This window comes from Mangifera indica, chromosome 16 (genome assembly GCF_011075055.1).
Source record: "Mangifera indica cultivar Alphonso chromosome 16, CATAS_Mindica_2.1, whole genome shotgun sequence".
In the NCBI taxonomy this organism is placed as follows: Eukaryota; Viridiplantae; Streptophyta; class Magnoliopsida; order Sapindales; family Anacardiaceae; genus Mangifera; species Mangifera indica.
In genome coordinates this window covers 12171828-12195591 of record NC_058152.1, presented here as the reverse complement: position 1 = coordinate 12195591, position 23764 = coordinate 12171828, and the positions used below count along the sequence as shown (strand labels likewise).

The window sequence follows — 23764 nt, the reverse complement described above, 5'->3', positions numbered from 1 at the left end:
GTTTACTGTTTCATTGTGTTATAGTTTTTTTTATCACGTAAATGCTTCCCAACACAACAACCCTTACACAAGTCTTTAGTTTCAACTCTAGAGTTTTTAATCTTTGATTCGCCAACCAATTTCTGTTTTGTATTAAAATTGATTTTTCAGTGGGTTAATTCTTTTAGAGTGATACTACATATACAAACTGTTATTTTGTACTTGTGGCTTAAACTTGAACCGAGGGTATAATGGTAATTTGGCAAAGTTAGTAAGGGTTTTTTGTCATTTAAGCATGAGGGGCAGATAAGTAATTTTTGCTAGCTTAATCCCTCAATACATTTGCTATTCTTCTTCCCAGCATTGCATATTGCAGAAACAAATTACCCAACCCTTTTTCTCTTGCTCTCGGTCTGCTTCCTCTGCTAAGGTTACTGTGCACAGGTGAGAAGTCAAAGATGCTTAGTAGGTAGTAGTATATGTGTTGAGGTCATACGAACCATGAAAAACTTGAGCTTGATAAAATATATATGTTTTTTTTTTAAACTTTTGGGACATTTAATTCAATCCAACTTACTGTTCTTCTCTCATCCATTGCTTGTATATTTCTAAATGAGGGGCCCGTCTATCTAAAATTTTGAATGTTGGCAGAAAATTGTCCATTTTGTCATGTTTCCAGCAGCAATTTATACAACACCTCAAACAGTCATCAACAGAGCAATTTATAGTATTCAATTCTTAGTTGCATGTTCAACAAAGAAAACTATTCCACCCTGGCTATTCAAATTGAGTGCAAGCAATTTGAATAACATGTTACTGTAATCATAACCTACGAATACATGATCTGATTCAATAACCTCACGCTTTAGGTCTTTCACCACAGGTAGAATAACGTCGATTCATAAGCTGACATTGATAATTGGCTTTCGTTCCTGATCTTGACACCTTGATCGATTCAGGAAAGATAGAAGTTAATAATCTAAGACAGTCATCTCAGCAAGTGGAAGATGCTCTGACTCAAGGCAAGGAGAAATTGCAGTCGACTCTTGCTGAAACTGTTGGTATAAGGAGGTTGCATCCCAAAGATACCTACTGCAATGGAGAAGTTGGAAGCTCTGGTCAGCTTTTTGAACTAGGTAAGAATCCGGGTATTGCTGCCGATCTTAACTTTCAATATCTTTCTGTAATGCGTTTTCTGACCAGTTAATTAGTTCTTTATCAGCACATCTAATTTAAGTTGAGAAACTTTCTAGCGAGTTGAATTTCCATTTATCTGTGAAATTGAAGTTTTCTTCTGCTTCTAACATTTGTTTAAGCACTATGCAGATCGAATGCATACCTGTGATGCCAGACAAATCACACCTATTTTCTCATCCCTTTCCTTTTAGACCATCTTCTTCGCTTTGAATTCATTATTTTGGCGATTTATTGCAGTCATGATTTGTAGGAAATATCATTTCGTGATGAGCTAAAAAACCGTAGTTGATTTTTCCTTCAGTGCTTTGCTTTTCTGCAAACTTAAGTATGGCTACATAGTCAAATATGGACATTCTCTACTGTTGATAGTTTCTCTGAATAAGATTTCATGACCGGCAACCAGACCACTAATCGGTTTCTGTTAGCAAAAATGATATGATTGGCAGAAAGTAATATACTGATCTTAGCATAACATGGTTCTTTAAATTTCGGATTCATACGATTTGATACATGTTAGTTTGTACTTGGAACGTCTTGACATGTTATCAAATTTATAAGCTCTTGTCCGAACAGGCTGATTATTTTGGACAAGAAACACTACAGCAGATGTCTTGTATCCTAACAACTTGCCAGGTTGCTCGAGGCTTGCTTGCACTAGGAGAGTACTTCCAAGGCCTTGGAGCTTTTAGTTCAATTTGGGCCACCCATCCTCGTGACACTGCCTAATCTTATACCAGAAAATATTAACAAGCTCAAACTCTTTGGAAGATCATCACTGCTCAAACTTCGTTTCCTGATTAGAGGTACCTCTGGACATTGTTGTTATAAACATAATTTGCAAACTTTAAATTGCTGACATTTTTGAAGCAGCCACAAGCATTAGGGAAATTGTGAATATAGTCTTTTAACCGGGACGAAGTTAAGTTTGTAGTTAAATCAATTTTTGATGCATGATGTTCATTTTTATGATCTTTTAAAGCATATATTTAAGGTTTATGTTTTCAAGGTACCTTTGCAATGTTGTCATGTAAATTTTTACAAGGCAACAGTCTTATGAATTATTCAATTAAAGTTAATCTCATCTAACCCTTGTTTATTATTATTGAGAGTTCATAAAATTTAGGCCGTCTATCTTTTGTCATGGCCATAAAGAATGAAAGACAAGGTTAATAGACTATTTTCCCCCCAAGGTTTGTCAAAATGATGTTCTGATCTTTTAAATTTAAAAGAGCCAATGTTCACTTGCCATCTACTTCTGTTAGTGAATTTCATTAGGTGAAATAAATGAAAATCATTTTATATACATTTTTCTTTTTTTTCTATTTTCTCCTTTCCCTCTTATTCTTTTTATTTTTCTTTTCCTCTTATTTTTTCTATTTTCCCTTTCCAAAAGTTTTGAGAGTAATTGTAATTTTAAAAATACTAGAGGTGTTAATAAAAATTTTTAGGTTTCTTTTAACCTTAAAAAAAGTTCAAAGTGGTTTTTGAAATTTTAAAATTTCAAGTTGAATCATTTCAAAATAACCAGTTTTTTTAATAAGAAAATCTTATTTAAATTGAACTTTTTTTTTTTTTGAGACCAAACTGACCACTCCAACCAATGATAGTCTGTGGTGGTTGAATTTAATCAAAATAAAATATAAGTTGAGACAAAATCAAATATAAAATTGGAAAAGGGAAGAATACTTTTTTTTGGATAAACAATTAGCACCCATATGACCCTCTCTTGGAGAAGTATAGAGAAAGACCAATCAAGGGGCATTGATGACTCGGGTATTAGTAGGGAGGTGAAAGTTATGGAGATTGTGAATGACAACTCTTGGAAATGGTCAGCTGCGGACTCTAATGCACTTTCAGAGATCAAGGGGCATTGATGAATAATCCTAGAGATGGCTTAGATTCTATCGCATGGTTGCCGTCATCCAATGGTCAGTTTTCTATGAAGTCGATTTGGAATGAGTTCAGGAGTAAGAAAAGAGAGGTTAAGTGGGCTGACCTTGTATGTCACAAAAAACACATTCCTAGACAAGCTATTATCCTCTTGTTGGCAATTAAGCAAAGACTCATGACTAGAGACAAATTTGTCAAACTTGGACTCACAAATAATGCTAAATGCGTGTTATGTAATCATTATGATGAGGATATAAACCACATTTTCTTCAGATGTGAATACAACAACTATATTTGGAAGACCATTTTGAGGAAAAGTTTCTTGAGTTATAATGGGCAAAACTAGAACTCCTTTATTGACGAAATTTCTTTGGATTGGAAGGAGGTCAGTTAAAATTCTTCATGGGCAAGTTAAGCCTGGGGCTACTATTTATGCCATTTGGAAGGAAAGAAACAACAGGATTTTCTCCAATCTTCTGCAGCTCAAAGATAGAATTGTGGAAAGGCTCAGAAGACTGGTAAGAGGCAAAGGGGCTGACCTCTCAAATTTTTCGCCTACTAATGTCAATAAAGCCATTGCTAGGAATTGGAACCTCCTCAACTGCATCTTTAACCTTCAAATGCTAAGGCTTCTCCTCTTTGGAGGTGGCAGCCCTTTTTGCAAACAGTATGTTCTTTTGTAGGTTCCCTCTTTCTGATCTTTAGTCGAGTCCTATTCTGTAGGCTTTGGTGCTGGTTGCAGTGGTAAATATTGATAGCTTTTCCCCTCTCCATTGCCTCAACTCTGCTGCTGGGATTTTCTCTTCTGCTCTTTCCTGGTGGCTTTTGAAACCTGCCTTTTCGCTACTGTCTTCTGGAGCTTGAATCTCCTGTTTCCTGGTGCTTGTGTTTGCTTCTAAATTCTGATCAGAAGCTTTTGCATCAGTTTTCTGTGCTTCCCCTGTTTTTGCCGTTCATTCCCCTGCTTCTCCTGCTGTTGTTCTCCTGGCCTCCCTTTTCCCCGGCTGTGGCTTGGTTTCGCGCCCTCAAAAATTTCTCGTGGTCTGCTACTTGGTTTCCATGCAGTTGAGGCATGCTTCTGGTCATCATGGACCTTCGGTCTTTGCTGGTCTGGTTGGCTTGAATTCTTCCCGCTGGCTTTTCTTGCATCTTCAAATTTTTGCTCCTGGATTGCTACATGATGATATGGTCCTCCGGTTTGGGCTTAATTATCCTCCGTTGATGGGTTCTGGTCTGAAATTCCTGAGCTGTAGTCCTTCTATGAGGATCTTTGGATGCTGGTTTGTTGTATGATCAAGCAAGCTGAGTTTTGTCTCTCCGAGTAGAGCGTCCGAATTCATTGAGTTCGGATTGTCAATTGATTCAGCCGGTGCTCCTGTCATCTCCTGATTTTGCTTTTGTCTATTACGTCTGCTTCCCAGTGTTGGCACCTGCATTTCCTCCTGATGTGCTTTGTAGTGCTCCGGTTGCTGTGCTGGTTGTTCTCAGTTGTTGGCCTGCAGTGCTACATTCGAGTTTGGAGCCAGTAGTCCGCTCTCTGCTGCTATACCGTTTCTTTTGCAGGCTGATGCTGGTTTCTTGTCTGGTGCTGCTGGAGTCCGGAAATGCATCCGAACTCTCTGCGTCCTTGCTTGCTGCTGTGGTATGGATTTCTTTCCAGGTGTAATGCATTTCCCTGGTGCCCGAGGATCTGCCTTGGCATCTCTTTTGCTTGTTTCTGTGGCAGCTATTTATTTGTTGTCTTAGTTTGTGGAAGCTGTCCAAGTCATTCGGCCTCAGCCCCAATTTTCCAACAGTGTGGTTCCCGGGCCTTGGATTAATTTATTGAGTTGATGGGCTCCGTGAGTTTCTTTGGGATGCAATGTTTGTATAGCCTTGGTGCATGGTTGTTTGGATGCTATAATGTGTTGTAATTCCTTAGCATATGCTTCATGTTCTCTTTGAGTCTTGATAGGACTCTTCCTTGTTGTCTGGGCTTTTATTATGTTTTGGCAGTGTATTATTGGCTATCCTCCTTGGGGATGAGTTCAGGATGTATTGGGACTGTTTTTGGAAGATTTTGTAATATAAAATATTTACCTGTAAAAAAAATAAAATAAAATTTTGAGTCAATACTCGATTCTATAATCATTATATTGTAAATAAAGAATTGTTAATTAGAAACAAAATTAATTAATTAATTAGAAACAAAAGGCACAATTCGATAGTTTGTGGTCTGGATTTCCACAACTGAATTCACGATTCAAATATTGAAAAACTAAAATCAAAATTTGCCAAATACACAAAGAATTGCAGGGAAATTCCTGAAATGCTTTAACGATCTTAAAAAGGATATCAAGAAAATTTTTTTCCAAATCCAGATAAAGTAAAAAAATAAAATTAATTCATGCAGACTAATTCCCACAAAAAATATTAAAACGAAATCAAATTTTCAACTGCTGAGAGCAGCAAAATTAGAAATGGAGGGAATTTAATGTTGTCATTTTCATATTTAATTTTCCAATTTCTTCGGAAGAAAAAATACAAAGAGATTTTGATGCCATGACTTGACCGCAATGGAGATTTTGATGGTCCTGTTAACATGCTACTCTAAACTAATAGTCTTAACTAATAGTCTTAACTTCAATGGAGGGAGACTATTGAGCTTAACAAATGGTCTAAATTTTCATTGGCGAAAATAGTTAAATATTTTAATATTTAATATTAATAAAATTATGTGTATAAAAAGTAAACGCAAACTTATGTTCAAACAATAATATATTACCATATAATTAAACGAATAAAAAGGCAGGCCATCTTCCTGGGAAAAGAGATGAAAAAGACGTAGATATTGTGGAATATAGTTCAATTGCTCAATTAGGTGATGTTTTAGTTTACCCTTGTTTGTTTATGCGAAGTGCCTCTCTTCACTTGCACTTTATGGCTTCCTCTTCTTCTTCGTCTTCTTCATCCATTACTCCTAAACTAGAGTATGAGGTTTTTCTTAGTTTCCGTGGTGTGGACACCCGACAAAACATTACCAGCCATCTGTATGAAGCCTTTTGTCAAAAAAAGATTAGAACTTTCATTGATGATAGCCTAGTTAGAGGAGAAGAAATTTCTATATCTCTTTTGAAGGCAATTGAACATTCAAAGATCTCGGTTATCATTTTTTCTAAAGGGTATGCTTCCTCAAGATGGTGTCTCAGAGAACTTGAAGAGATTGTTAAATGTAAGAACACTTATGATCAGATCATAATACCGGTCTTCTATGAAGTAGATCCATCTGATGTGAGGAATCAAACTGGGGATTTTGGGAAAGCATTTGCTGAGCTTGAAAAGCGTTTTATGGATGATTCAGAGATGTTGCAGAGATGGAGGACTGCTTTGAGGGATGCGGCCAATTATCTGGTTATGATTCAAAGAACTCTAGGTAACTGTAAATTTTTTTGTCAATGTTTTTATGTAATAATCTTTTGTTTTTGGTAAGCATTTTGTAAGCTACAAATTACCAATTTTTATGTAATAATCTTACATACGGCAGTTCCTTATATTTTCTGTTTTTATTATCTTTTCCAGATTTGCTGGAGACAGATTAGATGGTCAAAATAATAATCAATTGGAAGTTTGACATTGTTTTTTATAGTATGCTAATTTGGGTTGGGTTCTTGTTGTGTGTCTTCTTGCCCAAAACACAGAAAAACTTAATACAAACACAATCCATTAATATGAACCGTCAGTTTTACTTTTTTGGATGACAGCTAATTACTATCTAAATATGATATATCATTGAATATATACTTACTGATAAGTTTTACAAGTTTTTAGGACATGGAAAGTGATGATCAAATTATATTGGAATCCAAAATATTGTGCCACTGAGAAATGAAGTTTAGTTCATGTCATGACGCAGTTCTTCATCATGCCAATCTTGCGTTTTAAAAATTTTTATTCAATGAACAGTCAAAAGAAACAGAAAAGAACTAAAATTATGTTATATTTCTTTATTTGGTTTTCAGTCATTTAAGTTTAGTATCATATTATTTAATTATTTATTTTTTATTTTTAGGAATGAGGCAGTGTTGGTAAAGGATATTGTCAATGATATATGGAGGAAATTGGATTACAACTCCTCATTTATTCTTACCAAGAACCTAATTGGACTAGAGTCATCAATTGAGAAGATTGAAAATTTATTATGTTCAAAGGGTGTTTGGAAGCTAGGAATTTGGGGCATCGGGGGCATAGGAAAAACTACTCTTGCTAGTGCTATATTTGAAAAAATCTCTAAACAGTTTGAAGCATCTTACTTCATTTTGAATATTAGAGAAGAATTAGAGAAAAACGGGGGATTAAATGACTTATGCCAAAAATTGAGTTCTGCAATTTTAGAGGATGAACATCTCAATCATGGATTCACCTTTAGAAGAAAAAGTCTTATTAGCAGAAAAAAAGTTCTTATTGTGTTTGATGATGTAACAAAGTTAGTACAAATAGAATGTTTAATGGGAGTTTTTGACGACTTGGATTCAAATAGTCAAATCATTTTAACAACAAGGGATAAACATGTGCTAAGAAATTGTGAAGTGGATCACATTCATGAAATGAAAGGGTTATGTTTTGATAATGCTCTTCAACTTTTTGCCCTAAATGCCTTTCGACAAAACACTCCAATTGAAGATTATAACGAGCTATCATCTATAGTAGTAGCTTATGTTAAGGGTGTTCCACTAGCTCTTAAAGTTCTAGGTTCCTTTTTATTCAAGAGGACGAAGAGAGAATGGGAAAGTGTACTGAAAAACTTAAGAACAAGTCTTCATGTAGATGTCCACAAGGTGTTAAAAATAAGTTATGATGGATTAAATGATAAAGACAAGGTTGTATTTTTAGATATTGCATGTTTCTTTAAAGGATTTAAAAGAGATCTCATAGAAGCAATCTTGAATGCTTGTGACTTTGACTCTCATATTTGTATAAATGTTCTCATTGAAAGGTGTCTCATAACTACATCATCTAACACCATAATAATGCATGATTTACTTGAAGAAATGGGTAGAAAAATTGTTCAGCAAGAATCAATTGATGATCCTGGCAAACGTAGTCGATTGTGGGATCCCGATGCAATCTTTTCAGTGTTGAAGTATAATATGGTAAAAGCCAGAACACTTATTTTTTATTTCTATTTTATACATACATATAATAAAATATTAGTTAGCAGAATATTCATTTCCAGTTATCATTGGGAACTAAATTATTTGGTATAGGGTAGCAATGACACAACTATTATTATTTTATTTACATATTCTGAAAAGAAATTTGAGAAAGAAATATATTTGAGAGTAAATTACTTAAGAATTGATGTAATTAAGCAATTTCAAATTGACTTTTCACCAATATGCTTGTGATTTCCAGGGAACTAGAGCAATTCGAAGTATATGCTTTCATACGTTCAAAGTAAAAGCGTTGCATTTAAATCCTAAAGCTTTCAACAAGATGCAAAACCTAAGATTCTTGGAAATTTATGAGTTCGAACATGAAAAGAAGGTGCATGGTTTTGAGAAACTTGAGTCTGATTTCTCTGAGCTAAGGTACTTTTGCTGGCATGGATATTCTGACAAATCATTGCCACCAAATTTTAATCCAAAGAACCTTGTTGCACTTTACATACCTGATAGCAATGTTAGACAACTTTGGACTGGTGACCAGGTATTTATTAACTTTTATATTGCTCTTTTTTGTACACTTTAAATTATAATTTTTTGTTAGATGTGTTTCTAGCTTTACTTCATTTAATTTTATTATTTTTTCTTTTTCTGGCAGGTTCTTGTTAATTTGAAACATATTGATCTCAATCACTCTAAGTATCTATATAGTATACCAGATTTATCACTTATGCCAAATCTTGAGTGCTTAGAGCTTGGAGATTGTACAAATTTGCTTGAGAGTTTCTCATCTATCGATAATCTCCATAAACTTGTTATCCTATGTCTACAAGGATGCAAAGGCTTTGATAATCTTCCAATTAGTTCTAATTGCCAATCTCTTCAAGTAGTTATTCTCTCTAATTGCTCAAATCTCAAAGAAGTTTCATATCTCCCTAGTACAGTTGAAGTGTTATATTTAGATGGAACTGCTATTAAAGAATTCTCATCAATAGGGCATTTATTTAGACTAGTAACATTGAGTCTTAGAAAATGTTCAAAGCTTGAGAGATTACCAGATAGTATTCGTGAGTTGAAATCTCTTAAATCTCTTTATCTCTCGGGTTGTTCCAAACTTGACAGATTGCCTAATGACATGGGAAATTTACAAACTCTGGAGGTACTAGAACTGGAAGAAATTTCTTTTGCAGAAATATCAACATTTATGACAAGTTTGATCAACCTGGAGACATTATCTTTAACAAGATGTAAGACGCAAAAGCGATCGGGTATCCCACTCATGGATTTATCTGTCTTCCAAAGAATGAGTGACCTAATCTTGGTTGATTGTTGCATTGAAGTGTTACCCAACAATATTGGCCAATTATTCTCACTTAAATATTTAAATCTTGGCCAAAACAATTTGGAGACACTACCAGAGAGCATCAAAGACCTCTCTAACCTGATCTTTCTTGATTTAAGCAATTGCCAGAGGCTTAAATACTTACCAGAGCTTCCAAGCAGGTTAATCGAACTGATTGCGGTGAATTGCATAAATCTTGAATCAATATCAAGTTTACCAGCTTCATTCCTAGGTAATTATTCAATTTGTTATGGGAATGCCTGGCTCCACAATTGTTTCAAACTAAAATTAGATATGAAAGATGCTCTCCTGAATATTGAGAGAAATGCAAATGTGTGGTATCACCATGAAGTAAGTCTATCTCTCTCATTTTTTCTGTTTTCTTATGATGTCAATTCATTTTCTATAAATTTTGAATCTTCAAATTTATAACTTTTAATGTCCCATTCAAAAGAGTTAAAAATTAAATATTAGTATACATATTTCATTGTAAAAATAAAAACATGTGAATTAAAATTTTAATTTATATAAACTTAACAAATAGCCCTATTCTTGTGGTGTCTTGCCTACTTGAGATTTTTTGGATGTATTTGGTACGTTGTATTGGATTGCACTAAGTTTTTAAAGTTTTATTAAATTGAAAATGATTTGGGTGAAACTATTAAATTTATATATAATATATAATAATTATGTTCAAATTTCATAATAATATACTAAATTATTTAAAGGGAATTTATAATATTTACTATGCAAAATCAAGTAGGCTAAGTGAGAAAAGACAAAATGAGAGAATTTTTTTTTTTTAAATTGATCATCAACATCTAAGCATACAACAACTAGGATTTATATAGAAGATTTGATTGACATGTTGGCAATCCATCTCTCTTTGATTTTTTTGATTGAAACCTAGAAAAGAAACTAGAAATTATTTGGAATGAAGATAGGTCGATGCTTGAACAACATGACTAGGTTTTCTTCTTCCTGTTTATGCTGTAATGAAACAATGAGTTTTGAATAAAACTCACCGATTTGATTTAATTGCAATTAAATACACCACTTTGTAATTCTGACACTTAAGTACCATTACAAACAAATTCACCACTTTGCAATTCAAACACTTAAGTACTATTACAAACTAATTCATCACTTTGCACTTCTCATACTTTTATTGTCAACATCTCTCCTTGAACATAACTCTCTTTCTCTTTAGCATCTCCCCTTAAACATAACTTCAATAGTTGACTCACCTTTATTCTCAACATCTCTCCTTAAACATAACTCTCTTTATTTTCATCATCTTGATGGAATTTTTTAGACAATACACACCTAATGATACTTAGTTATGAAATTAGTGGAAAGTTTAATTCAATATAATCTCAAGAAAAGATTAATTGGCTTCTTGTGTATATAAAAATTTTAAGGGAGAAGTATTTGCAAGGGTAATGACAAAACAATAAAATTATATATGCCCAATAATGAGTATACTATTAGACATATAGATACTCTATTATCTTATGATAGAGTGATTTTGAATTAAAGATTATATTAAATTAAACTATTCAAAATAGACATTGAACAAATTTGATGAAAGAAGAATGCAAGTTTTGATGAAAGAGAAAACAAAAAGTCAAGACTAGGAAAGGGAATTGAAAGCATAAATGAAATTTCTACTTTTTTTATAACTCTCTATTTTTTATTATGGAACGGTCTATTTTGGTCGAAACTCACTATTTTACATTACTAACCAAAAACTGCAATTTTTTTTTTTAGAAACATAAGACATGTCCATCAATTTATGAAAACTATTCTAACACCACAATATTCTTCACAATTATAAACAGATCCACCAATTTGTAGTTCTCATACTTTTATTCTCAACATGCTATTAAATTTACTATTCTCATTATATCTTAACTTTAAATTATATTATACAGAATTACATTTAAAATATAGCTTTCTTATTGTATAATATTTTTATACATATAAATTTACTATTGTTAACTAAATAATTAATATATTTAATTATTTTTATTTGATAAAATGAAATACTAGGTAGTCTTAACTAAGACGAAGTTGATAATTCCTTAATCAAAATATTTTCTATCTGAAAATCTTACTTGGACTATTGATTTATGAATATAAAGTTTCTTACGACATAATATTAAAATATACAGTATTAAATGGACTGCAAATGTATATGCAGGATAACTTATGGTATGAGCGAGTGGGGAACATTGTTTACCCTGGAGGTGAAATTCCAAAGTGGTTTGACTTAAAAAATAATGAATCTTTTATAAAGTTTCCAGAAGGTTGGGTCAATGATAACTTAATTGGTTTCGTTTTTTGTGTTGTTGTACCATCACAAGACTATAAACAAAATATTGGATTTCACTTGATTGTTAATGGAAAGGAGACTTATTCTAAATATTTGATTCAGTTATTCCATTCTTGGCTTAAGTTTCTTGAAGGAGAGAACGTTATTAAATCAGATCATGTAGTCATAGGTTATGTGTACATTGGAATGTTCATAAAATTTCAAAAATTCAATTTGAATAACCAAGTTGGTGTTGAGTTCTTCATTGAACAAGCAACTGAGACTGGTAAGGTTCGAAGCCAAGTGAAAAAATGTGGAATGACTTTGTTGTATGCCAAAAATGATGATTTGAGAAGGGATGCAAGAGTGGACCAAAATGATGAAAGATCTCATAAGCGATTGAAACTTGAAGATTGAAATGTTGTTACAGTAAAGGTAATGTAAGTACATAATCCCTGAGCTTATAATATTAAGTCAGAGCATGCTAATAAGATCCCCATTATGTCCCCATGTCCCTTTCTCATATGGTAAAGGGATGACTGATGGTTGTGCAAATTTAATAAAGCTTCCAGAGGAAATTTACTCCATTTCTAGGGCTTCTTGTTTACCTAATCTTCACGATATGCCTAATCTTGGAACTTTTTCCAATGGTATTCTTTGCAGAAGATGTGGCTTACTGCATGGTAGTTTAATAGTTTCAAGTAAACTTTACTTCATGTTGCCTTCTGAAATATTTGGTTAACTTTCTGCAATTTACATTCGTGGTCTATGCTTTATAGTTCTCTATTACAGAATGTTGAAGTGCCTCTTTTTTAAAATGTTATTCAGTGTGTTGTCAGGTTGGCTTTATCACAGGCTGCCAACTAGGCGTGTGGACACAAATTCCCTTGACTGTCATTTTAATATTCTTTGTATTTTCTTGCCTGGAATTGGGTTGTGTTACTAACTACTATTTAATTAGGTGTTATATGGTTACAGATATGTTTTGCTGCTATTTGGTTCTCTAGGCTATGAAAGGGTATTGATTGCTCTTCGAAACCGCTGAAAGCTTGCTATTAACTAGTAATTAATTAGGTGTTATATCCATTGCAGCTTGGCATAACTTGGAGAAATGGTTTGATGTGAAATTTGCTAGTCATCTAGCCTCACTCTCTGTACAGGGGGTTGTTGAGTCCTCAGCTAACAGCGGGAAACAAATTGATGCCGTACATTTCATTCATGCCTTCCAGCTTGCTGAAAGCTTTCCCTCTGTTCCCCTCTTGAAGACATACTTGAAGAATTGAAGGAGAAACTCACGGGGAAATGGTGTGAGTTCGGGTGGGGATACTAGTGCACAGGTTAATTTTCATACTAAAGCATAATGAGTGAGAGATGCTTGGAAATTCCTTTGTAGCTAAATGCTAAATGAGAAATTTCTTTTCAATACAGATTGATGTAAATGCACAGGAACTTGCTGCTTTGAAAGCTGTAGTTAGTTGTGTCCAAGAGTACAGGCTTGAACCTGACTATCCTCTTGATCCGCTTCAGAAAAGGATTGAACAACTGGAGAGGTCGAAATCTGATCAGAAAAGGGGTATGCATTTTGGCAGACGTCAACACTCCAGGAAACAAAGAGCAAACTGAGGATACCGTGGATTTCTTTCTCACAGTGGCAAGGCAGCTCCTCATAGGCTTGTTCTGCCTGTTTTCTGATGTTTCGTGCACTTGCGAGCAAAACTCAACATTTTCTTTGACAGGGCAGCATATGGAGGAATGCCTTGGAGATATCCTCTGGGTGGTTCCTAGCCAGGCTGTTTTTGCTCAGCTATGCTTTTATCCCCAGGATGTTGTTATCAAATGCAAGATTTCTGTGCAGCCTTAGTGAATGTGCAGAGAATTTATTTGTGAATGAATGACATTTTCTCACCCCTAATTGACATAAATAAGATTTCATCATCCAAAATCTTATTTTTTAACCCAAAATTAAACTCTTTTATTGAAACAACATAATTAAAATGTGAAATTGTCATTTTATTTCTACTGTTTTATTTATCAAAAGGTCATACAGCACTATATTAACAAAAAATTAAAAACAACACTCTAAATATTTAAATTATATAAAAAACATATTATTTCTCTGTTTTTTCACTCTCATTCCTTTTTTTTCTCTCTTTTTATAACAAAAGTGTCTTTATTGGATAATTGTATATTATAAGATAAACTGTAATTTCTGAAAATATAAAGGGTTTTCAATTTTTTGAGTGTTATTAGAAATTCATAAAAAGTTTTGAGTCTTTTGGAAAATTTTAAAATACATTATGTCCCAATAGTTTCAAAAATAATGTTATAATCTCAAAGAATTGAAAAGAATACAATTCAGGGATTAATTTTGAGTTTTTAAACTTTTTTGAAGTTTAAATTGTCATATTTAAAATATTTGAGTCTAATCAAATATTGTTGCTTTAGGAAAAGTGTTTTTTAAGCTAATTAGGGGTAAAAAAGTGTCGTACAACAAATGTCGGGTGATAAAATGTTGTTTTCGCAATATTATAAGTAATCATTTTAAATCCTCAAATGGATATAAATTTATATATGTAATTACATCATTAGACATTATTTTATTTTTGATTTAAAATTATTCAATCATATGATAACACTTATAAATGCATTTATTTATGTAGTTATAATGAGTACAAATAATTTTATTGACGTGAAAATGGTTTAGTTAATAAATTTTTGGCCAAATGATTATTTCCCACCCAAGTTTTAACATAAAGGCAAATACACACCTACGGAGTTTGAAAAACCTAAATACTCATCCATAGGCTAACTTCTGTTAAATTTTTTTATTAAAAACAAAGATAAAATTATTATTTTAACAATAATATTAAAAAAATATAAGATTCATTATATTTTTCCCCTAAGTTTTAAAAACTAACAACTTCACCTTATATCTAAAGTTTTCTAACTTTCAAAAGTAACATTCTCCCCTCCTCCAAACCTAGGGTTTATTTTCTTTCTCACTCTGGCTACCATCTCTGAACACTAGCGACAAGGCTTTCAACCTATGAAATGTTAGCCACTAGATCTTCATCTCTTCGATGTGAAGAAGAGTCAATGAAGGTGCATCTTCGTCGATTCCAAAGGAATTAATGATTCATCGGGTCTTCTTCTCATAAAAAAGATGAAGATCTAGTGGCTAACGTTTCGTGGGTTGATCGTCAATGCCAAAGAGGGGAAGAAAATAAACCTACGTTGTGGGGAGGGGGGGGTGGGGGACGTTACTTTTAAAAATTAGAAAAGTTTTAAAAGAGTAAAGTGGTTAGTTTTTAAAACCTGTCGGGGAAAATATATTCAATTTTATATATTTTTTTAATATTATTAGTAAAATAATGATTTCTCTTAACTCTAATAGAAAATTTTGACAAAAGTTAACCAATGGATGAGTATTTGAGTTTTCCAATTTCTGCAAATGTATATTTGCCTTTGTATTAAAACTTATGTGGGAAATAATGCTTTGGCCTAAATTTTTATATGTCCTTAATAAATTTTTTGCCTAAAGACTTAATACTACCCAATGTTTAGTCGAATATTGAATTCCCGCAGTTAATTTTGAAAAATCCAAATATATGTTCAAGTCAAAAATTCTAATATGTATATCATCTCCTCTGCAGTCCCGCATCAGACAGTCGTCGACTTTCCAGCATTCAAACTCATATCCTCTCGGGCGTCTCTATTTGTCTCCTCTCTAGCTTCTCAACTCATCTCCTCTTTGGCACTCGAAATCTTGGCGAACTCTCTATTGCTTGTCTCCATATCGTTAGTGCATCGAATTGTTTGTTTTCATCAGACTTTGGTATGATTTTTTCTTCCCTGACTGAGACGAACTCTCCCATTGATGTGCTAAGTTATTACCTTTTCAATGCTTGTGTTTTGGTGCCATCTTCGTTGCTCCTTAGTGAATGGCTGTAATGAATATTCTTTTTATTGATATATGATTTAGCAGCCTTTCAATTGACAGAGAAATTAGTTGAAAGATCATCTTTTCTGTTCTCTTCCTTTTCTTTCCTTTACTTATTTGGATTTGCGCTTCTAGTGTGCAGTCATTCATTGTAATGTCTAGACTTGTTCTACATTTATTTCATATACTTATGATTATGATTCGGTTGGGTTCTGTCTTGTTTATTTATATATTTAACAATGCATAATATGGTTGTTATAGTGTTAAAGTTTATTGCTGGGGCTTCTTTGTTGTATCATGATTTTTATTTGCCAAGTGGTTTAGATGAATGTCCATATGAGGTTTTGTTATCATTTATTAGTACTATGGATTCTTTGCATAAACAAAAAGTGGGTAGTATATTGTCCTGTTAAAAATACTAATTACCTATTTGGTCAATTAAGATTTTCACGGATGATTGCAACTTGTTCCACTCCCTGGATGCTCATATTTGTTGAGCTTTATATCTGCTCTTGTTCAAGGTGCTACAAATGTTTTCTGGTTCGAATATCATCAATCACAGAAGAATTGATTTTCCTTAAGTTGTTAGTTGTGGAGATGGCTTTAGTAGCTTTGGATGTTGTTACTGTCAATAGTTTTCTGTGTTTCATGTCTTTAGTAGATCATGCTTTTTAAAATAATGCAGAAATTAAAATTCTCAGTTTTTCATCACTCAAGATCACAAATTCTTTTTCAGTACCATCTTCTTTCATTCTCACATTGCTTTCATACGAATTAGGCAGCTAGTGATGTATAAAATTCAATTGTCTAAAAGCCAGAGCTTGACAGTTTCCAAAAAACGGAATTTTTAACAGTTAATAACTTGCAATTCTGAAAATTATTTGTCATGTTTCTGAGAATTTTGAAATGAGCATGCTGGATAGCTTTGTCTGTTCTTGTACTTGTCTGAAGTCTGTTGCATTCCCTTCCATAACCATCCTTGTGATGATTGACCTCCAACATTCTGGCTCTACGGTGATTCTTTCATTTTACATACAGTCTTCTATCTGTTTTGGTATCCTATTTCATGTCATATATAGAATGTTATATATTGGTAGAAACAGAGCTATCAGTTGTTTTAGTATTCCTTCCCTTTTCATACATGTTGGAAACTAAGATGAAAAGCTTGCAGAAGGGATCAAACTTGATGCTATATCAACAACTGCAACTCCAAGCGAACCGCTCTTTTGATCAGGTGTTTTGGCCTAAATTTTTAATCCCTTAATCTATTGATTGAACATTTCACCATTCCCTTCAAACTAACACTTGACAGCTGACACTCTCCTAAAGGAATAATGAGTGAATATCTTCAAAGAGTCTCAGAGCTCACTCTCCAAATCTTTTTCTCTATATCTTGATCCACACTGTTTTGCTCTCGCTTGAATTGCCCTAGCTCTCCTAGCAAATGGCTTGGGCACCTACTCACACTCACATTGCTGGCAACACTTTTCTCTTCTTATATCTCCTCCAACCAACTCTTGTCGTGTCACCCATCCTGTCGTGGTATTGTCACCCTACCAATTCGCTCCTAAATATCTTGAGAAGCAGCTTTTCAAATTGTCATCGTCGTCTTTAGAGATTCACATCCAGTTCGCATCCCAACGTTCCTATGATGATCTACTTCTCATCAGGTTTGAATTTTTTTTGTCCCTATATATAGATTTGTCCTTGATCTCTTGTTTCAAAGTGAATTTTTGTTTGAATTTGTGGTGATTTGGTATTATACTAAGGGCCTCTGGATCAGTACACCACCTCAACAATTTGCTCTTGTTGTTGAAACTAGGAGTGCTATTACCTAAGCCCCTGTGTTACTTGTGAGCAATGTGGCGGGCATCAGGTTATTTTTAATTCAATTTTATCATTTGCCATCTTCATGTGAAAAGAGGAGGAAAAGAGTCTTTGGTATTTATTGACATAATTAGGTGTCTAATTCATGCTATATATTGAATGCCTAATGTGCAGCATTCAAGGTAAATGAGTTAAAATATGCTAGAAACTTTTGGTCATGATAAATCTTAATACAAGGATGATTAAGTCTTTATCATTTGCAAATTTAGTATATCTTTTTTGATAAGTAATGTGTCATTGACATACTATACCAGAAATGTCATTATGATTCCAGTAACTTCTTGTATCCACATGTTTTATCTTCTAAATAAACATAAAAACAATTCAACATCTCATCTATGTTAACCTGAAAAATTTCACTCGTTGTTAATTCAAATTATTGCAGGAACCTTTAAAATTTTAATAAATTCCTGGACCAACTTTGCATCTTTCTTTTTCTTTTTAATAAAACAATCTGCAAGGTCATTCATATCAGTAAGACAATTCAAATTGTGAACTCATTCATAAGTACTTGCTCTGTTCAACCAGAAAGCGTCTAGCTGAAAGTGCCATAAGAAAGGTGTTCAAGATGAAACAAATGGTTGCAGAAGCAGAATACTCTGTTTATTACAAAGTGTAATGATACTAAAATTTGTTGAAAAAACGAAAACAGTGTAGATTGATTGAAAAAAATTGAAGAGCACAAAAGGAACCCTAAGTTTATTATAAGAATGGCAAAATGTTTCGTTTCTTGAATTACATTTGAATTTATGCTCCTTTGTGTCTGATGTGGCAATCCTGGTGAAATGCAATAACCACCATTTATCTTTTATAGAGAAAACACACTAACATTGATTCTAAGCCGTTGGAATTTACTAAATGAGTCGTTAACTAACCGTTAGTTTTCTGTTGAAAGGCTCGTGCCTCCTCTAACACAGTTAAGCCAAAGCAACAACCTACTAGTTTGACTACATTCTCAACATAAAAGGAAAGAAGAAAGGCAAAAAGTGTCATAAATGAAAAGAGAAAAAAGGAAAGAAGACAAGCGGAAAGTGTCATAAATGATAAGAGAATTGTGATGAAATGAAATGAGAGACGTTTACATTGAGATGGTCGAAGAGCAAATCCAAGGGGGTACCGATCACTTCGTTCAGAGATTTCCAGAAGAAAGATATGAAAGTTGGTACAGAGTTTTATGTGGAGTCATTTTTCAAGTACACCCAGAAAAATTCAAACGCCAACTTGTAAAATTAATTTCTCTAGCATGCTCAATTAATTTCATCTGTTAAAAAACATTTGTTAGCAATGATACTTATCATGCCTCACCTCTGAAAATTGTTCAATTGAATACCTGTGAACAATATATTGCAACAAGACTCACTGTCCTCATTCCATAATAAAAATTACAAAAATGACAATACAATAAAAATTTCGAGGACGAGCACACGTCCTCGGAATTGTAGTAAAATCTATTCATTATATAGGGTTTTTGATCACCAAAGTCATCCAAAATACAATAATGTCCTCATTCCATAATAAAAATTACAAAGATGACAATACAATACTGTGAATTATACAAACCCGTTGAATATAAACCACATTATTTAACAGATACTAATAAAAATGGCTGGCGAATCAAGCTTCATTAATAATTCTTTATCTTTTTTTGAGAAATTATGCGATCTTGATATTTATCAAAGCAACTGGCAAGAAGCTCCCTCGAAGTTTCACTCCCTCATTTAAGATTTTTATTACCTCTAATAATTTCAAAAAAGAAAAAATTTAAGATTGACATTGTATTAGTATATGGTGCGAAATGCAAAAGTAGGAAGAAGATGATTGAAGATAATAAGTATACAAAAAATGAGATTGATTTAAAGGGCAGTTTCCTATAGTAATACAGAGAAAAGTTTTAGGTTAACAGGTACAGTTTCTGATGATAGAGAACATTTAATAGCTAAAAATTATCATGCTTTAACTCTGAAAACTGTTCCATAGATTTCTTCAACTCCTGCAATTCATAATAGCAACCAGGTGTGCCAGGATTAGGGAGGAAATCATTCTTAGTCTCTTGGGAGAAAGGCTGATTTTTAAACTCAGATTTGTAACCTGGCATTCCATCTCCAGAAAGCACAGATTTTAAAAAATCAAAGCAAACCAATCAACTGATTACTTGTAAATAAAATAGAGTTATAAGAAACCGTACCTGATATCAAAAATGGGTATAGTTTTTCCAGTATCTTGGGAAGATTGAGCTGTTAGTCTTCCTGCTGCCTTTGCAATATTTCTGATATTTTCAGAAATAATGTGACAATGAGAATTGAAGAAGGGCATAGAATAAAGAAGGAGATTTAGATGACAACAGACGAACTGACGAAGCACAAAAGTAGAAAGATATGAGCTAACCTTGCCTTCTCGGTTGTGAAAAAGAGCTATGTCTTAAAGGCCTCCGGAGCAAGTGTTCAATTAGATAGTAGTCAAAACAGATTAAAAAAAGTAGTTTCCTTCAAAAAGCACTTCCAAATCAACAAAAATAGCTGAAAAGTGCCAAGACTCAGCTCAAGAAACGAAACTTCAAGGAAAAACAAGAAAACTTGGCGGAAACCCTAAATCTACACACCAAGAAAGGGAAAAGGAGAGAGAGAGGTTCCAGAGAAATCCAGAGAGATGCTTTTATTGAATTAATAATAACACTACAAGATATTTTGCTCCGGTAGGTGTTAGTTTCAATAGCCCGTTCCAAATTTTAAAGAATTCTAAAGGACCCTAACATGATTTGTTTCTTACAAATAAGACTTGGTAAAATTTCAATATAGGACACAACAATTAAATCCTGCAGAGCACTCCCAGTACACTAATAAAAAGCCCTGGGAGTGTACCCTAAAAGAATAATAAAAGATTATTTTATTGACTTTTGGTATAATTAATCTAAAATATTTTTTATATTTGTTGTTATATTAATTGAAAATGAAGATATTTTTATATTAAAAAATTAATAAGTAAGGATATAATTATAATAAAATTAAGATTACTTCAATAATCTTTTAATACGTAAAATGACGATGATAATCAGATTACTCCTTATATTATATACTATATTATCATTGATAATAGAAAATTATCAAAATTTTTTATTACTTGACAAACCAAATAAAATAGTATAAATAATAAAATATAGATTATTAAGTAAATTTTTTAATACTTTAATCAAACGCCCCTAAATGTGAACAACTTGTGTTACTGGAATATACATTACACCATCAGAAGTGACTGTTTGTTATCCAATTGATATATAACTAGTACAACTATATTATTACTGGAATAGTTATTCTATCATTTAAAATGACCCTTTTATTGTGTTTATATAGACATCTTTATCCCGCATGGACTAAGTTTTTGGTGAATTATTAACATATATCGAAACTCGGTCAAAATACTTACTTATCCAATGTGTTCTAAAAACACGAGTCCTCTTTTTCCTTCTAACTAGTCTGACTGCTCCGTGCAGATAACTTGGTTCTATCTTACTCTTGGTCAAATAACAAAAGACTTCTTAAATTCACTTCAAAGAGAAAGAGCTGTCAAATGTGAGTAAGTTTATTCCACACACCTTTTTTACCTTTGAAAACATATTGTAGCCCAATTTTTTGATCTTGGTTTATGTTTACAGGTGAATATTGTTAATGTTAAAATTTGTTTACTATTTCATTGTGTTATAGTTTTCTTTACTATGTAAATGTTTCCCAACACAACAACCCTTACACAAGTCTTTAGTTTCAACTCTAGAGTTTTTAACCTTTGATTCGCCAACCAATTTCAGTTTTGTATTAAAATTGATTATTCAGTGGGCTTATTCTTTTAGAGTGATACTATATATACAAACTGTTATTTTGTATTGGTGGCTTAAAGTTGAACTAAGGGCATAATGGTAATTTGGCAAAGTTAGTAAGGGTGTTTTTGTCATTTAAGCATGAGGGGCAGATAAGTAATTTTCGCTAGCTCAATCCCTAACAGTTTACTGTGCACAACCCTCTCTTGCTCTCGGTATGCTTCCTCTGCTAAGGTTACTGTGCACAGGTGAGAAGTCAAAGATGCTTAGTAGGTAGTAGTATATGTGTTGAGGTCATAAGAACCATGAAAAACATAAGCTTGATAAAATATATATACATATATTTTTTAACTTTTGGACATTTAATTCAATCCAACTTACTGTTCTTCTCTCATCCATTGCTTATATATTTTTGAATGAGGGGACCATCTATCTAAAATTTTGAATGATGGCAGAAAATTGTCCATTTTGTCATGTTTCCAGCAGCAATTTATACAACAACTCAAACAGTCATCAATAGAGCAATTTATAGTATTCAATCTCTTGTCTCTGTCCATTCTTGCATCTCTTCTCAAATCATCATCTTTAGGGTACAACAAAGTCACTTCACATTTTTTCACTTGGCCTAGAATCCTTCCATTCTCAGTTGCATGTTCAACAAAGAAAACTATTTCACCCTGGCTATTCAAATTGAGTGTAAGCAATTTGAATAACATGTTACTGTAATCATAACCTACGAATATATGATCTGATTCAATAACCTCACCCTCTAGGTCTTTCACCACAGGTAGAATAACGTTGATTCATAAGCTGTCATTGATAATTGGTTTTCGTTCCTGATCTTGACATCTTGATCGATTCAGAAAATATAGAAGTTAATAATCTAAGACAGTCATGTCAGCAAGCGGAAGATGCTCTGACTCAAGGCATGGAGAAATTGCAGTCGACTCTTGCTGAAACTGTTGCTGCAGGTCAACTGGTATAAGGAGGTTGCATCCCAAAGATACCTACTGCAATGGAGAAGTTGGAAGCTCTAGTCAGCTTTTTGAACCAGGTAAGAATCTGAGGTCTTGCTGCTGATCTTAACTTTCAATATCTTTCTGTAATGCGTTTTCTGACCAGTCAATTAGTTCTTTATCAGCACATCTGATTTAAGTTGAGAAACTTTCTAGCTAGTTGAATTTGCGTTCATCTGTGAAATTGAAGTTTTCTTCTGCTTCTAACATTTATTTAAGCACTATGCAGCTCGAATGCATGCCTGTGATGCCCAACAAATCACACCTATTTTCTCATCCCTTTCCCTTTAGACCATCTTCTTGGCGTTGAATTCATTATTTCTGTGATTTATTGCAGTCATGATTTGTAGGAAATATCATTTCGTGATGTACTAAAAAACTGTAGTTGATTTTTCCTTCGGTGCTTTGCTTTTCAGCAAAGTTAAGTATGGCTACATAGTCAAATATGGATATTCTCTGAATAAGATTTCATGATCGGCAACCAGACCACTGATTGGTTTCTGTTAGCAAAAGTGATATGATTGGTAGAAAGTAATATACTGATCTTAGCATAAAATGGTTCTTTAAATTTCGGGTTCATACGATTTGATACATGTTAGTTTTTGCTTGGAACGTCTTGACATGTTACCAAATTTATAAGCTCTTGCCCGAACAGGCTGATTATTTTGGACAAGAAACACTACAGCAGATGTCTTGTATCCTAACAACTTGCCAGGTTGCTCGAGGCTTGCTTGCACTAGGAGAGTACTTCTAACGCCTTGGAGCTTTTAGTTCAATTTGGGCCACCCATCCTCGTGACACTGCCTAATCGTATACCAGAAAAAATCAACAAGCTCAAACTCTTTGGAAGATCATCACTGCTCAAATTTCATTTCCTGATTAGAGGTACCTCTGGACATTGTTGTTATACACATAATTTGCATACTTTAAATTGCTGACATTTTTGAAGCAGCCACAAGCATCAAGGGAAATTGTAAATATAGTCTTTTAACCGGGACGAAGTTAAGTTTATAATTAAATCAATTTTTGATGCATGATATTCATTTTTATGATATTTTAAAGCATATATTTAGGGTTTATGTTTTCGAGATACCTTTGCAATGTTGTCATGTAAATTTTTATAAGGCAATAGTCTTATGAATTATTCAATTAAAGTTAATCCCATCTAACCCTTGAAGATTGTTGCCTGAGAGTTCATAAAATTTAGGCCTGTCTATCTTTTGTCCGGCCGTAAAGAATGAAAGACAAGG

General features: G+C 33.2%; 1 protein-coding gene and 2 long non-coding RNA genes across 5 annotated transcripts; 2 read left to right on the top strand and 1 right to left on the bottom strand.

Annotated features, from left to right (window-relative positions):
- The first annotated feature begins 617 nt into the window (after window positions 1-617).
- Window positions 618-23354, top strand: LOC123199267. 2 transcript variants are annotated; one of them, XR_006498306.1, is made up of 3 exons: window positions 618-706; window positions 22362-22552; window positions 23170-23354. It is a non-coding gene; the product is annotated as an uncharacterized LOC123199267 (long non-coding RNA). The 2 variants fall into 2 exon arrangements; XR_006498307.1 differs by lacking the exon at window positions 618-706 and adding an exon at window positions 21695-21746.
- On the top strand, window positions 6452-13755 carry LOC123199225 (disease resistance-like protein DSC1). Its single transcript, XM_044614158.1, has 5 exons — window positions 6452-6478; window positions 7115-8751; window positions 8866-9900; window positions 12956-13200; window positions 13292-13755. The coding sequence occupies exons 2-4, from the start codon at window positions 8539-8541 to the stop codon at window positions 12986-12988; spliced, it is 1281 nt and encodes a 426-aa protein (XP_044470093.1). The 5' UTR covers window positions 6452-6478; window positions 7115-8538; the 3' UTR covers window positions 12989-13200; window positions 13292-13755.
- LOC123199262 lies at window positions 19509-20065 on the bottom strand. 2 transcript variants are annotated; one of them, XR_006498301.1, is made up of 2 exons: window positions 19876-20065; window positions 19509-19790 (listed from the first exon to the last, which is right to left on the bottom strand). It is a non-coding gene; the product is annotated as an uncharacterized LOC123199262 (long non-coding RNA). The 2 variants fall into 2 exon arrangements; XR_006498300.1 differs by having other exon boundaries at window positions 19509-19778; window positions 19876-19907.
- Window positions 23355-23764: the final 410 nt, after the last annotated feature.